General features: G+C 37.0%; 2 protein-coding genes across 3 annotated transcripts in view; one reads left to right on the forward strand and one right to left on the reverse strand.

Annotated features, from left to right (window-relative positions):
• The window catches only part of MED12L (mediator complex subunit 12L), a 192006-nt gene that overhangs the window by 63512 nt on the left and 116259 nt on the right, over positions 1 to 12235 (reverse strand). The gene's annotated exons all lie outside the window — the stretch shown is intronic.
• LOC106553553 (P2Y purinoceptor 13) lies at positions 1428 to 4305 on the forward strand. The gene is made up of 2 exons (XM_087725385.1): positions 1428 to 1649; positions 2109 to 4305. Exon 2 carries the CDS (start codon positions 2124 to 2126, stop codon positions 3129 to 3131), a length of 1008 nt encoding a protein of 335 aa, XP_087581511.1. The 5' UTR covers positions 1428 to 1649; positions 2109 to 2123; the 3' UTR covers positions 3132 to 4305.

The following is a 12235-nucleotide window of genomic DNA, read 5'->3' on the forward strand; positions in this document are numbered from 1 at the left end:
TTATGGATCATTAACATCATTATTATTATCAAGCTACAAAGAGAAATACCTAAAGTCATAAAAAATTTAAAAGAGTTTTCAAATATATTATTTCTATATAAAATATTTCATTAATTTTAACCATTTTACTTATTTGGGATGAGATATAACATCTGTTGTGAGATTTTCAGTTGAGAAAATACTCATAGGTTGCTAGTCAGTGCATATGTGGAATACTTATGCATACAATTCAGTAAGATTTCAAGGAAAGGCTTTTCTTATAATTTGGACAAAAATCAGGATTGGTTGGAAAAATCGCATTTATTATTTATTCTTATTTCATTTCTTCAGAAAATTGTAGAGAATTTATAGTGTTCTCTGTTCACTTATGGTTACCTCCCATTGGTTAGGTTAGGAAGAGAAGATATGGAAGAAAATAAAAGAATGTGACAATTTTAAGGCCACCCAAGTTATCAATAGCTGTGCTCCAAAGAAGCCATCTGGTCTGAAGCACAGAGCAGAATCTTTGTCTTTTTATGAAAGGAGGAAGTTTCTTAAAGTACAGCTTATGTCATACTTGGAACTCAGTAAAAATTCAAAAGGCAGTAATAAAAAACAATACTGAGCTATTTAAACTGACCAATTTAATCATCTAATGTATTGTTTGAAGTAGGAATATGATACAAACTCAACTAACCCAAGGATTTCAATAACTTTTCACAGAGAAAAATGCTGCTGTTTATAAAAGACTACATAGCCAGATGTGAAAGAGAAATTACGCTGACTATTTAATAAATTAATCCATTTTTTGACTTGCATGCAACATGGAACATGAACTAATTGTAAAGGCTGGGTTCCCATAACACACTAATGCATAGGAAAGCTATCCAAATTTTTAACCAACAACTGTATCCTATCATCTACATATCCCTGAACATGAACGTAGCACAGTGTTTTTCAGGAGGTTAGAGAAAAGGCACAGATCCTGCTCTCTGCTTCAGATGGATTGCTTTTCCAGCAATCTTTGAAACTCCTCAGGATGGCATTTACAAATATGTACAACAAAATCTCAGCAATCACTTAAAGAGAAGGAAAGATTGCATTTAGAAATACACTGGAATTATTTTATTGCTTTTGTTTTGCTGGCTCTACTGAACTTCTCAGTGTATGTTTAATACAAATATTTATATCTGTATCACAAATGCACATCTATCATTTTGTTTGTGGGGTAGGGAGGAACAATGGGTTAAGAAAGACGGCAAACACATTTCTCTCCTTCCCATTTGGCATTTGCGTAACATTAGCAGCTGTCCAAATGTATGCATGTCGTTTCCATCCTGTCTTTTGTTAAAGTAAATTCATTAAGTCAGATTACCACAATTTCCACCAAAACCTTTGGCTTTTTAACTTCCTTTTCCAGGAAACAAAAAGAGCCAAACAGAATGTGCAGCCAGTTCATTTCTTCAGCCAAACTGCTGGTTCTAAGCTTTAAGCAGTTTTCCAGCTCAGAGATCTATCTAATTGGAAGAATATCTCTTTCCACAAGTACTTAACCTAACCTCCAGGATTTTCTTGTGCACCTTTTTTTTCAAGGTCTGTGCCAAATGAAACCCAGCAGATAACCAGTGAAAAAGCTTTTCCAGCATTACTTTAATGCTTTTTTTAAACTGGTGAGTAATTTTTAATTATTCTTTTTGTATCTTAAATAATCTATTTTATGTTCCTAGAGCTGAATGTATATGATAGTCTATAAGTAATGTTAGTCAAAGAAATAATATAATTGCTTTGCTTTCTATGGTTCTGGAATATCTGCGGGGGGGGGTGGAAAGCCCTCAGATCATTTTCCCTGTGTGAGCAAATTCACCCATCCTTCACTTTGCACCAAAGTTAGAACCAGGTTCACACAATTCTTAACCACATAGAAAATTAAACCTCTTTTTTGATATGAAAAATCCCAAATGATGTAATGTCATATATGCTATCAAAATGTATGTATTGCTCCCCAACATCCAAAATGGTTCTATTTTGTTGCGAAGTCTAGCTGCTTTCTAGTCTTCTTACTTTTGTACTTTTTTTAAGTAAAACCTTTACACGTACTTACTTTCTATAAATATTATTATTTTCCCCAGATTCCTGCTTAAACCATGAATGGAAGTATCAATGCTTCCAACTGGACATCTGCTTCTGAACAATGCCCCCGAGATACCAGGACATCTCATGTTGTATTTCCAATTTTGTACAGCATTCTTTTCCTTTTGGGATTTCTACTGAACAGCGTGGCTGTAGTTGCTTTCTTCCAGATTCCAACCACTTCAAGTTTCATTGTGTATCTTAAGAACACCGTGGTCTCCGATTCCATCATGACTCTCATGCTGCCTTTCAAGATTCTAACAGACTCAGAAATGGGGTTCTGGCAACTTAAACCATTTGTTTGCCGTTTTTCAGCGGTAATATTTTACCAGACCATGTATATAAGCATTGTGCTGCTTGGACTTATTTCCTTAGATAGGTTTCTCAAGATCATTCAGCCGTTTGGGAAATTCTGGTTGCACAAGATCACTTCAGCTAAAGTGGTTTCATGGTCTGTTTGGCTCTTCTTCTTTGTCCTCTCCTTGCCCAATGTGATCTTGACAGACCGTGAGGCTACATCTCTCCCAGTGAGGAAGTGTGCTTCATTGAAAAGTGACTTGGGACTGAAATGGCATGAAGCTGTTAATTACATCTGTCAAATCGTCTTCTATACTGTGCTGATTTTGATGCTTCTGTTTTATGTAATTATTGCTAAAAAGATTTATAGCTCTTATAAAAGAACCAAGATAGCAGAGTGTAAAATTAAACAAAGAGCCAAAAGCAAGGTGTTTATAATTGTAGCAGTTTTTTTCATCTGTTTCGCCCCTTATCATTTTGTTCGGGTACCTTATACTCTTAGCCAAAGTGGCCAGAGTATGAGCTGTACTAAACAGAATCAATTATTCATAGCCAAAGAAAGCACTCTCTGGTTAGCTACTGCAAATATATGTATGGATCCATTAATATATGTGTTCTTATGCCGGAAATTTATAGAAAAAGTCTTTTGTTCTAAATTACAAAAATCCAGGTATACAATTCAAGAAAGTACAACCCTGGCATTGGATACTGGAATATCTACATAGATGTTATATTTTCAGTAAATAAGTGTGGGAAACTGTTTTTAAATGCCAATTGCAGGTTATTAATAGAAACAACTAAATAACATTCCTCTATGCTTGGCTAATACATCACTATATCTCAATTACTTGAGTTGTGTATTTTCTTATGTGGGAAAATAGAATTATGATGTTATCTGCAGGTATTTTAGAAGGAAGATCACACAGCTATTATCACAGTACATTTGTTTGATAATTGTTTTCTTAAACTGAAAAATAGAGACAAGCTTTGTTTAGTGCCATATTTTGCTCTACAACAGAATACAGATCTGTACTCCAAAGCTTTGGCTTTAGACCAAGGGTGTCAAACTCAATTTCATTGAGGGCCACATCAGGGTCGTGTTTGACTTCAGGGAGCAGATTGGTGTGGCTAGGGTAGGAATGGCCAGCTCGACGTCACTTGTGTCGGCGGCACCTCTGATGACCCGACTGCTCTGCCAGAGAAAACAGGCTCCCAAGCTCCATTTTCAGCTGTGTTGGCCTTCTGCAACCCTCTGCCAGTGAAAATAGACCTCAGAAGGGGGGCAGCCCACCTGTTTTTGCTGGCAGAGGCACCACAGGGCTTACTCTTTCCATGATGGCCCCACAGGCCAGATCTATGCACCCCACGGGCCAGATACAGCCTCTGGGCCTTCAGTGTAACATGCCTGCTTTACACGGTGTACTTTCTTTAACCATTTGGTTACCATCAATTCATTCATATGAAATGGTATTTTGACTGGGATTTTTTTAATTGTAATCATTTAGGTATCAGACAAATATTTCAGTATTGTCCCAAGCTTTAAAAAAAATTGTCCTACTATTCTGCATTAGTACATATTTCATATATCTTATGATATTATGTAAACCAGCTAGAGAATGGTGTTTCCGAGTGAACTAAATAAATGTTGGAAATATATACATATTCTGATTCTTCTCAATTCTATTTTGTAAACAGTCTGTATGTATTTCTGCTATTGCCCAAGATGTGCCTGATTGGTAATATTGCATTTCCAAAATGGTTATGATTTTAATCTTTAACGTTGCAATAAACTTGATCCAGATTACATAAAAGGTTATCTTTACCCATACCAATAAGTCCCAAAGTTATTTTTCTCGAGAGATGCCTTTTGACTTCCTACAAGCATTCCTGGCCCTTAAGGTTATGCTTACAACATGAGGGCTTTTTTTCAATAACCACCCTCCAATTTGGGATGAGTTTACACTGGATCTTTGTAAAGTTCTTTTCTCCCTTCCCTTGAAAAGAAACATTTGGCTTTCCTTGAATAGTATTTTTGGGTGGTTGCTTTTAGTTGTCATCATTCCCCTTTATTATCTTTACTGATTTTATCTGTTTTATTATACTTTTTAATAGTATGTACATAGCCTTGAAGTGGTTCACACTTTAAATGAAGCCTAAAGTAATGTCTAGAAACCAGTAATTTCAAACTGATAAAAATGCATTTCTTACTTTCATAAAGGTGAGTGGGAAAAGGCTAATAATTATAATCATAACATGCATTTTGATCAGATAGCTAACAAATTATAATTAATGGGGGTTTTTATATTATAAATAAGTCTGCTTTAAACAATATAAAATGCATAATTTTGACATAAATAAGTGTTATGTCTGGCCTACATATTAAATTTAGAGGATAATCCAATGCAAGTTTTATTTAAGAGAGATAACAAAATATTCAAGTAAGCAAAAACATAGAGCTATAAAATTATATAACAGCAATACCATCCAAAAATTCAAAAATTCTTAGTAATGTCTACTGTAGGTGGGAATTTGGGGTTTAATGTAACATAACTTCTATTTTACTGAAAGGCCCAGTGTGGAATCTGAATTAAAGAACCTGGAATTATGGTCATAAATCATTGCGACCATAAATTGAAGCACCAAGTGACCAACTTCAAAGTTAAAGCTGCATGTTTAATAATCATCATTAAATGAAATACTGCAATCATTAAGTAAATCCGTTTTGTCCAAAGCATTTTTTGCTGGAAACTGGAAATAAATGCTGGAAATCAGCCAAAAATGTTGCACATTGTAGCAGGTGACTTCAGGATGAGGGACCAGATTAAAAGGACAGCAGATATAATAATTGGTTTTTATCTTTCTGGGAGTTGATGGCAAGAGGAACTGATGTAATTATTACTTAATACAATATGATATTGGCTATGTAATAGTATATATGTGATTATATGTTATGAAAATGGAAAATAAAAAAAATTACTATAAAAAAAAAGACAGCAGATATAAAAGAATAACACAGCTGGAGCCTGAAAATCTTCTAGAACAATCCCCGCTCAAGCAGGATACCCTATACCCGTGATGGCGAACCTATGGCACGTGTGCCAACTGTGGCACGTGGAGCCATTTGTCAGGGTACGCAAGGCGATGTCCTGTCAGCTGGCCAGCATGCACGTGCTGGCCAGCTGACTTCAGCCTTCTTTTGCGGTCATTTTTCACCCTCCGGAAGCTTCCCTGAAGCTTCCAAAGCGTGAAAAACTGGCTCTATGGGGAAACTGGAAGTTTGGGAACAGACTTCTGGTTTGCTTGTAGGACCCTCCATCCCCAGAGCATAACTCTAACCCTAACACTAACAATCTTTTCAAATCAAATAATATATGCTCCTCTTTGGTAAATTCTGCTTAGTAATATACTTGGCATAATATTAAACAAGTGGTATCTTGCACATTAAGCCAAAATCAATGGTCATGTTCTGCAAACTTAAGCAGCTGCAATTTAGAATGATGTTTCCATTATCAGAGATCCTAATGAATGAAAATTAAGGACAATCAGTCTCATTAGTTTGACAGACAATCAATCTTTCAAAACCATTGCTCTAGGAAAGAAAATCAAAATCTTCTTAGAAGTTACCTTCTACCATTGAAATATATCATGCTGATAAGAGATAACACTTTAATTTTATTGAACTTGAAATATGAACTTGAACAATGAAATTATTGTTGTTATTAGTATTATTAGTATTATTAGTATTATTAGTTAGTATTAGTTAGTATTATTAGTATTATTAGTATTAGTTAGTATTATTAGTATTATTAGTATCATTAGTATCATTAGTATTACTATATCATGCTGTTATTAATAGATTTAAAGTCATGCAGAGATATAGATAAATCCTTTCAATTTTTTATTATGCCTGACAGATTAAATAAAAACTAAAAATGAAAAAAGGAGATTTAAAGGAAATGAAAAGTAGAGAAAACCAAGAAAGAATATTAGCCAACTATGGCTAATTGGAAAGAAGATACCAAAAAAGCTATAATTCTAACTAAATTTATATTAATGAAGCAAACTATGAAAACAATTTTTTTATTTAAAAAAAACCTTTTAGGCAATGCCTAAAAATAATTTATATCAGTGATTGATTGATTTATACGAAGTTTGATTTGGACAAAAGGAAGACATTGAATTTTTTATTCTTTCAAAGATCAAATTGATGCAAATTTAAACTTACTATTAAAAATAACCTATTATTTAAATGTGCAATTCTATATTATACCTCTGTGAAAATAGTGCGATAATAACCATAAGCCAATCTTGAAAACAATAGGATAAATAGTGCAATTATTGTTGTTGTTGTTGTGCCCTGGGCCCAGTGCTTTTCAATACAGTTTATTAATAATTTGGTTGAAGTGGAGTAAATGCTTATGAGCACTGCAGCTAACTCAGCCTGAGTTAGTGAATAGATTAAAAGAAATCAAATGTGAAACAATCTGGATAAATTAGAGAAATGGATTTAAAAATAACTGCAATTTAACAGAGGCATATGGAGCCATCAACAAAGAAACACATGCAAAAAGTACAGGTATAGAAGATACATAACAATATTTGTTACTTTCAAAAGTAATTAATTGCAACTAAAATTTCTGCATCTTAAATTGTTGTCAGTCTTTCTCCTCTTTACAAATCAGTATTGTTTCTCATTTTCAAAAATACGTACCAAAAAAAGGAAAAAATGTTCACACATCAGCTTAAGTTCACTAAATCAGCTTTTCAGAACAGCAGCCATATTGTATTTGCAATAAAGAGCTTCACAGCTAAATTGAGGCATAATGAGAGGTGGTATTCAGCTGGTTCAGACCGGTTTGGATGAATCGGTAGCAGAAATTTTGTTTAGGTCAGAGAACCGGCAAATACCCCCTCTGATTGACCCTGCCCTCCCGCTCCCATCATTTCCTGTCCTATGTTCCCTTGTTTTTTAGCTCAGCTGATTCGTGCAGCAGAGCGAATTGCTGCACCTCGCTCAACTAAAAAAACATCTCAACTCACCAGCGCTGATACCAAGGATGATCTTTGAGTGCTGTGTACACAAGTTTTAAGTTTAAGTTTTATTTTATTTATATGCCGCCCTATTCCCTAAAAGGGACTCAGGGCGGCGAACAACTTAAACGGGAAGGGGAAACATACAAGTACAAAATAAACATGACCAACAACCACACCTGTCGAGAGGAGAGGGGAGCTCATCAACCCCAGGCCTGCCGACACAGCCAGGTTTTAACGGCTTTTCGGAAAGCAGGGAGAGAGGTGAAGGTCCGAATCTCTGCGGGGAGTTCATTCCAAAGGGCCAGAGCTGCAACAGAGAAGGCCCTCCCCCGGGTCGTAGCCAGATGGCATTGGCTGGTGGATGGAACCCGGAGGAGGCCGGCCCTGTGCAATCTAATGGGTCTTTGGGAGGTAATTGGCAGCAGGCGGTCTCTCAAGTACCCAGGTCCAAAACCATGAAGAGCACACTCTCATAGAACCAGTAGAAAAAGATTTGGAATCCCATCACTGGATAATCCTAATTTATTATCAGAAATTTTATTGCACATTTATGAGTCCAAAATCAGTTTAGCACTAAAAGTCAAAACAGATTATGCTGTTAGTTAAGCTTTTTTATTTTTTTCATTCTTTTCAAGAAATCTGAGAATTCTGGGGCATGTCTTATAAAATGAAAAAAATCAAAATTATGATGCTAGGATGAATGTTCTAAATCCAAAAATAATCAGGGAAAACATCTCTTTTGCTCTATTTTTGGATGGTGTCAGTTTCAAGCCATACCAAAAAAAAAAGAGGTTTCCTTCCTTTTTAAAAGCACTACTATCTTTGGTTTGTTGTGAAGGAAAAATATAAATCATCTTTTGCCTCCAGACCTTTGGCAAGAACAAAGGGTGAGGCACTTTAGTCTCTTTGATTCTTCTTCCTTTCACCAAGTTCTTGTTTTTACATTTGCAAGAGTGCAGTTTGTTTGTATTTTTTTCTTTGAAACTAGAGTAAAACCTCAATCTAGTTGGACATTCCCACGGTATATGCTTCTCCATTGCATAACTTAAGTATTGCACACCAATTAATTCAAATTACAAAGCAAAAAAACTATGCTGAGTGCACACAAAAATTCCAGATGGTAGGACCCATTTCGCAATAGAATAAATTGTTTCAGAAGATGATGGACTCTCTACCACTAAAAGTTTTCAAACACAGGTTAGAATCAATCCTTAAATGTGCTGAGCAGTGGTTTTCTTATACAGGTAGTCCTCAACTTACAACAGTTCATTTAATGACTGTTCACAGTTACAGCGACCCTGAAAAAAGGACTTATGACCATTTTTCACACTTATGATCCTTGTGTGATCATAATCATGATCCTTATGATCCTTATGATCATAATCATGTGATCAAAATCCAGATGCTTGGCAACTGATTCATCCTTATGACCATTGATCCCATCATTTCTATTGTTAAGTGAAACATTTGTTAAGGGAGATTTGCTCCATTTTATGACCTTCCTTGCCACACTTGTTAAGTGAGTCACTGCAGTTGTTAAATTAGTAACATGGCTGTTAAGTGAAACTGGCTTCCCAATTGACTTTGCTTATTAGAAGGTCACAAAAGGTGATCACACGCCCAGGACACAGCAACCATCATAAATAGTTGCCAGTTGTAAATGTCTGGATTTTGATCATGTGGCCATGATGATGCTGCAACAGTGGTAAAAATGAAAAACGGCCACTTTTAAGCCACTTAACGGCCACTTAAGTCACTTTTTTCCAATGCTAATGTACTGTAGCTTTGAACAATCACTAAATAAATGCTTGTTGAGTCAAGTATTACCTGTAATCATCCCTGCTAGGAACAAATTAATATCACTTAGAATGTAAAAGAAGCAAAGAGTAAAACTGCAGAAGTTGAATGACTAAAGCATTTTGTCCTGCAAGAACAAATGTGAACTTGAGAATGTAAGTGATATATAAACTAGTTGAGTCCACAGTGGTGGGATTTAGAAACTAAGTGAGAGTTCTATTTCAGAAAAAGAGAGAAAAAAAATTGATTATGATAAATAAAGGAACTATGAAAACAAGGACAAGTAATCTGTATAAACAAACTTGTAATAAATCTCTTAATATTGTTAACAATTATAAAATCTAAACATTCAAGGTCATCTTTAGGCCAAAGCTGAGCAGGCATTGGCTTAGCGTGCCAAAATCTAGGCAATGTCAACACCACGTCTTCATCTGAATCATTACAAAGTGTTAATCTTCCCATCAGCAGAATGTGGAATCATCAGTCAATGTTGCCTAGAGGCACCTTGTGCTGGCACTCGTCACAAATAGTTCAGTGGTCACACTAGCTTTTACACACTTTGTTAAGGAATGCATTCCAAGATTGGAAGAGATTTGCAGGATTATTTTACAGTATTGGGGTGGGGGCGGTTGTTATCAAAAAAAGTCAAGATAATGCACACGACTGATTGATGGAATCTGTGTCCCTTCTCAGGTTGCCCAGATTGCAGTTTCACATCTGGGATTTAACTGATCTCAACATTAATTATTGCAAACATATTTGTTCTGACCTAGGTTTCCCAAAAGCATGAAGCAAACTCCTGGTCCAGACAAAAACCTCTTTTATCAATTAATGTGAATTCTGCTCATTCACATCCAGTAAAGTTTTTCAAGGGAGGATTTACAGTCACAGACCTTAGCTGGCTTGGAGAGCTGACAGGCCAATACCTGAAAAAACTAGGCAAGGAGTCTCGAAGAGTCACAAGCCAATTAAGCGAACTAATTGTACCCTGCAACTCCACTCCCTGTGGCCTTACTCCCAAGTCCTGTCCTTTAGCTGTTTGGCAACTCTGTGCATGCACACACTGGAAACAGGCTCCAGCTGTTGGTCTGCTTCACTGATGTCTGACTCTGAAGGCAGCTGATAACTGGCATATGGCTCTGGCCCCCTCTCTTCCTCCGACACAGAGGAACCTTCCCCAGGCTCCAGGACTGGCCCATGTTCCTTCCCAGCCTCCTCACCATCTGAATCTGCTGCCAGCTCTGCTGGCCGCTGGCGGGCCACAACGATATTACATAAACAACTTCCAAGCAACAAAGGTTTTAAAATGCAAAATAAAGACTTTTGTGATAATGAGCAATTGATATCACAAGTCACTGATTGCTACCTTATATTTTCTACTGAAAAACTCTGAACCTCTACTGTTTTAGAGGCTGAGAATGCCACCTTGATACAAGTTTGTCTGGCTTTTCATCCAACACATGCAAAAATCAACACATTTTAAAGTATTGCCTGTAAACTGGATAATATCTCTTTCCTGTTCACTCCCATGCCATTATTTATTGCAGAACTCTTGCTAATCCACCTGTAATAAAAATAAAATAATACTCTATAGACTGTAGAGTCTCAGCTATAACTTTGTATTTGGCTCTTTTTTGTTATTAATGTCATGAGGTTTTTCCATTACCTGCTGACAGAGTTTAACAAGCCTTAGCTTGTGGGCTGGCAAACAAATGCTTATGTTAGAAGCACACCAAAGTTCAATTTTAACTACCTCAGTACAATAACTGTGTTAACCCATCAAACTGTTTTAGATGTACCAATTCAGCTATATGTTGTGTCCAGTGACGTGCGGTGAGGTTTATGGCTGGTGAGGCACTGACACAGTGGTGGGTTTCAAAATTTTTTAGAGATGTGGACTTCAACTCCAAGAATTCCATAGCCAGGCATGCTCCGTTCAGATTTAAAGCGACAGCATTTGTTTTTCTCCTTTGCAAAATAAGTTTCCTTCTTTCTTTTTCTTTTTCTTCTCCCTTCCCCTCCTTCCTCCCTCTCTCCCTCCCTCCCCCCTCTCAAACATACACACACACACAGAGAGAGAAGTTGGATTGGACTATGTCTCCTACCCCCTTCCCTCTCTCTCTCAAACAAACTCTATCTCAAACAAGCACACACACACACACAAAGTTGGATTGGAGGGAGTCAGGGAGACCACAGGAGGAGGCAGGAACCAGTAAAAGCGCCATACTCAAGCGCACACACTTTCCCCCAGCCCTGGAAGGATCCAGCCCAGCTTCACTGATTACAGGTTTGAAAAGACAACGTGGTTCTGCCTGCAAACAAACTACACTTGGGGAGGGAGAGCACTTCCCTCCAGCCTTTGCCCAAAGCCCCACACCTGGAGGATAAAGTTTGAACTCCTCCCCCTTCTTCCGACCCACACGTACCTTTTCCAGCTGTTTCAGAGTGGATTTCAACTCTGCTCTTGCCTGTCATCATGAAAAGAAAAAAAATGTAAAAGGAAAAAGGTGAGAGCTGAGGTCAAACTGAGCTAGTTGATGACTCTGCTTAACTGTTTAAAAAAGCCTCTAAAAAGCGCCCTCTACAGGAGGAGACAGGAGAATGACGTGCCTCACCTACATCAGGAATTTTTAGTCTTTTAACCCTTGTTTAACTCTGCTCGAGTGATCATAAAACACCTAAAGTCAGGCTAGATGAGGCACATTGTTCTCCTGCCTTCTCCTGTAGAGAGCGCTTTTTAAAGCACTAAGCAGAGTCATCCATGGTGACTCTGGCAGCAACTAGCTCAGCCTGACCTCAGCTCTCGCCTTTTTCCTTTTACATTTTTTTTTCCTTTACATGATGACAGTGGTGAGGCTGTGCCTCCCCTGCCTCACCTGACTGCACGTCACTGGTTGTGTCTATGTTTCTACAATATTAGTCCTACAATTTCTGGGCTGTAAAAATCAGAATAATCACTAGATGCAGAAAAAGTAAAAGTAAAGGTGTCTCTGAGGGT

Source organism: Thamnophis sirtalis, unplaced genomic scaffold (genome assembly GCF_051295495.1).
Source record: "Thamnophis sirtalis isolate CommonGarterSnake01/CBP01778 unplaced genomic scaffold, rThaSir2_p1.2 scaffold_11, whole genome shotgun sequence".
Taxonomy (NCBI): domain Eukaryota; kingdom Metazoa; phylum Chordata; class Lepidosauria; order Squamata; family Natricidae; genus Thamnophis; species Thamnophis sirtalis.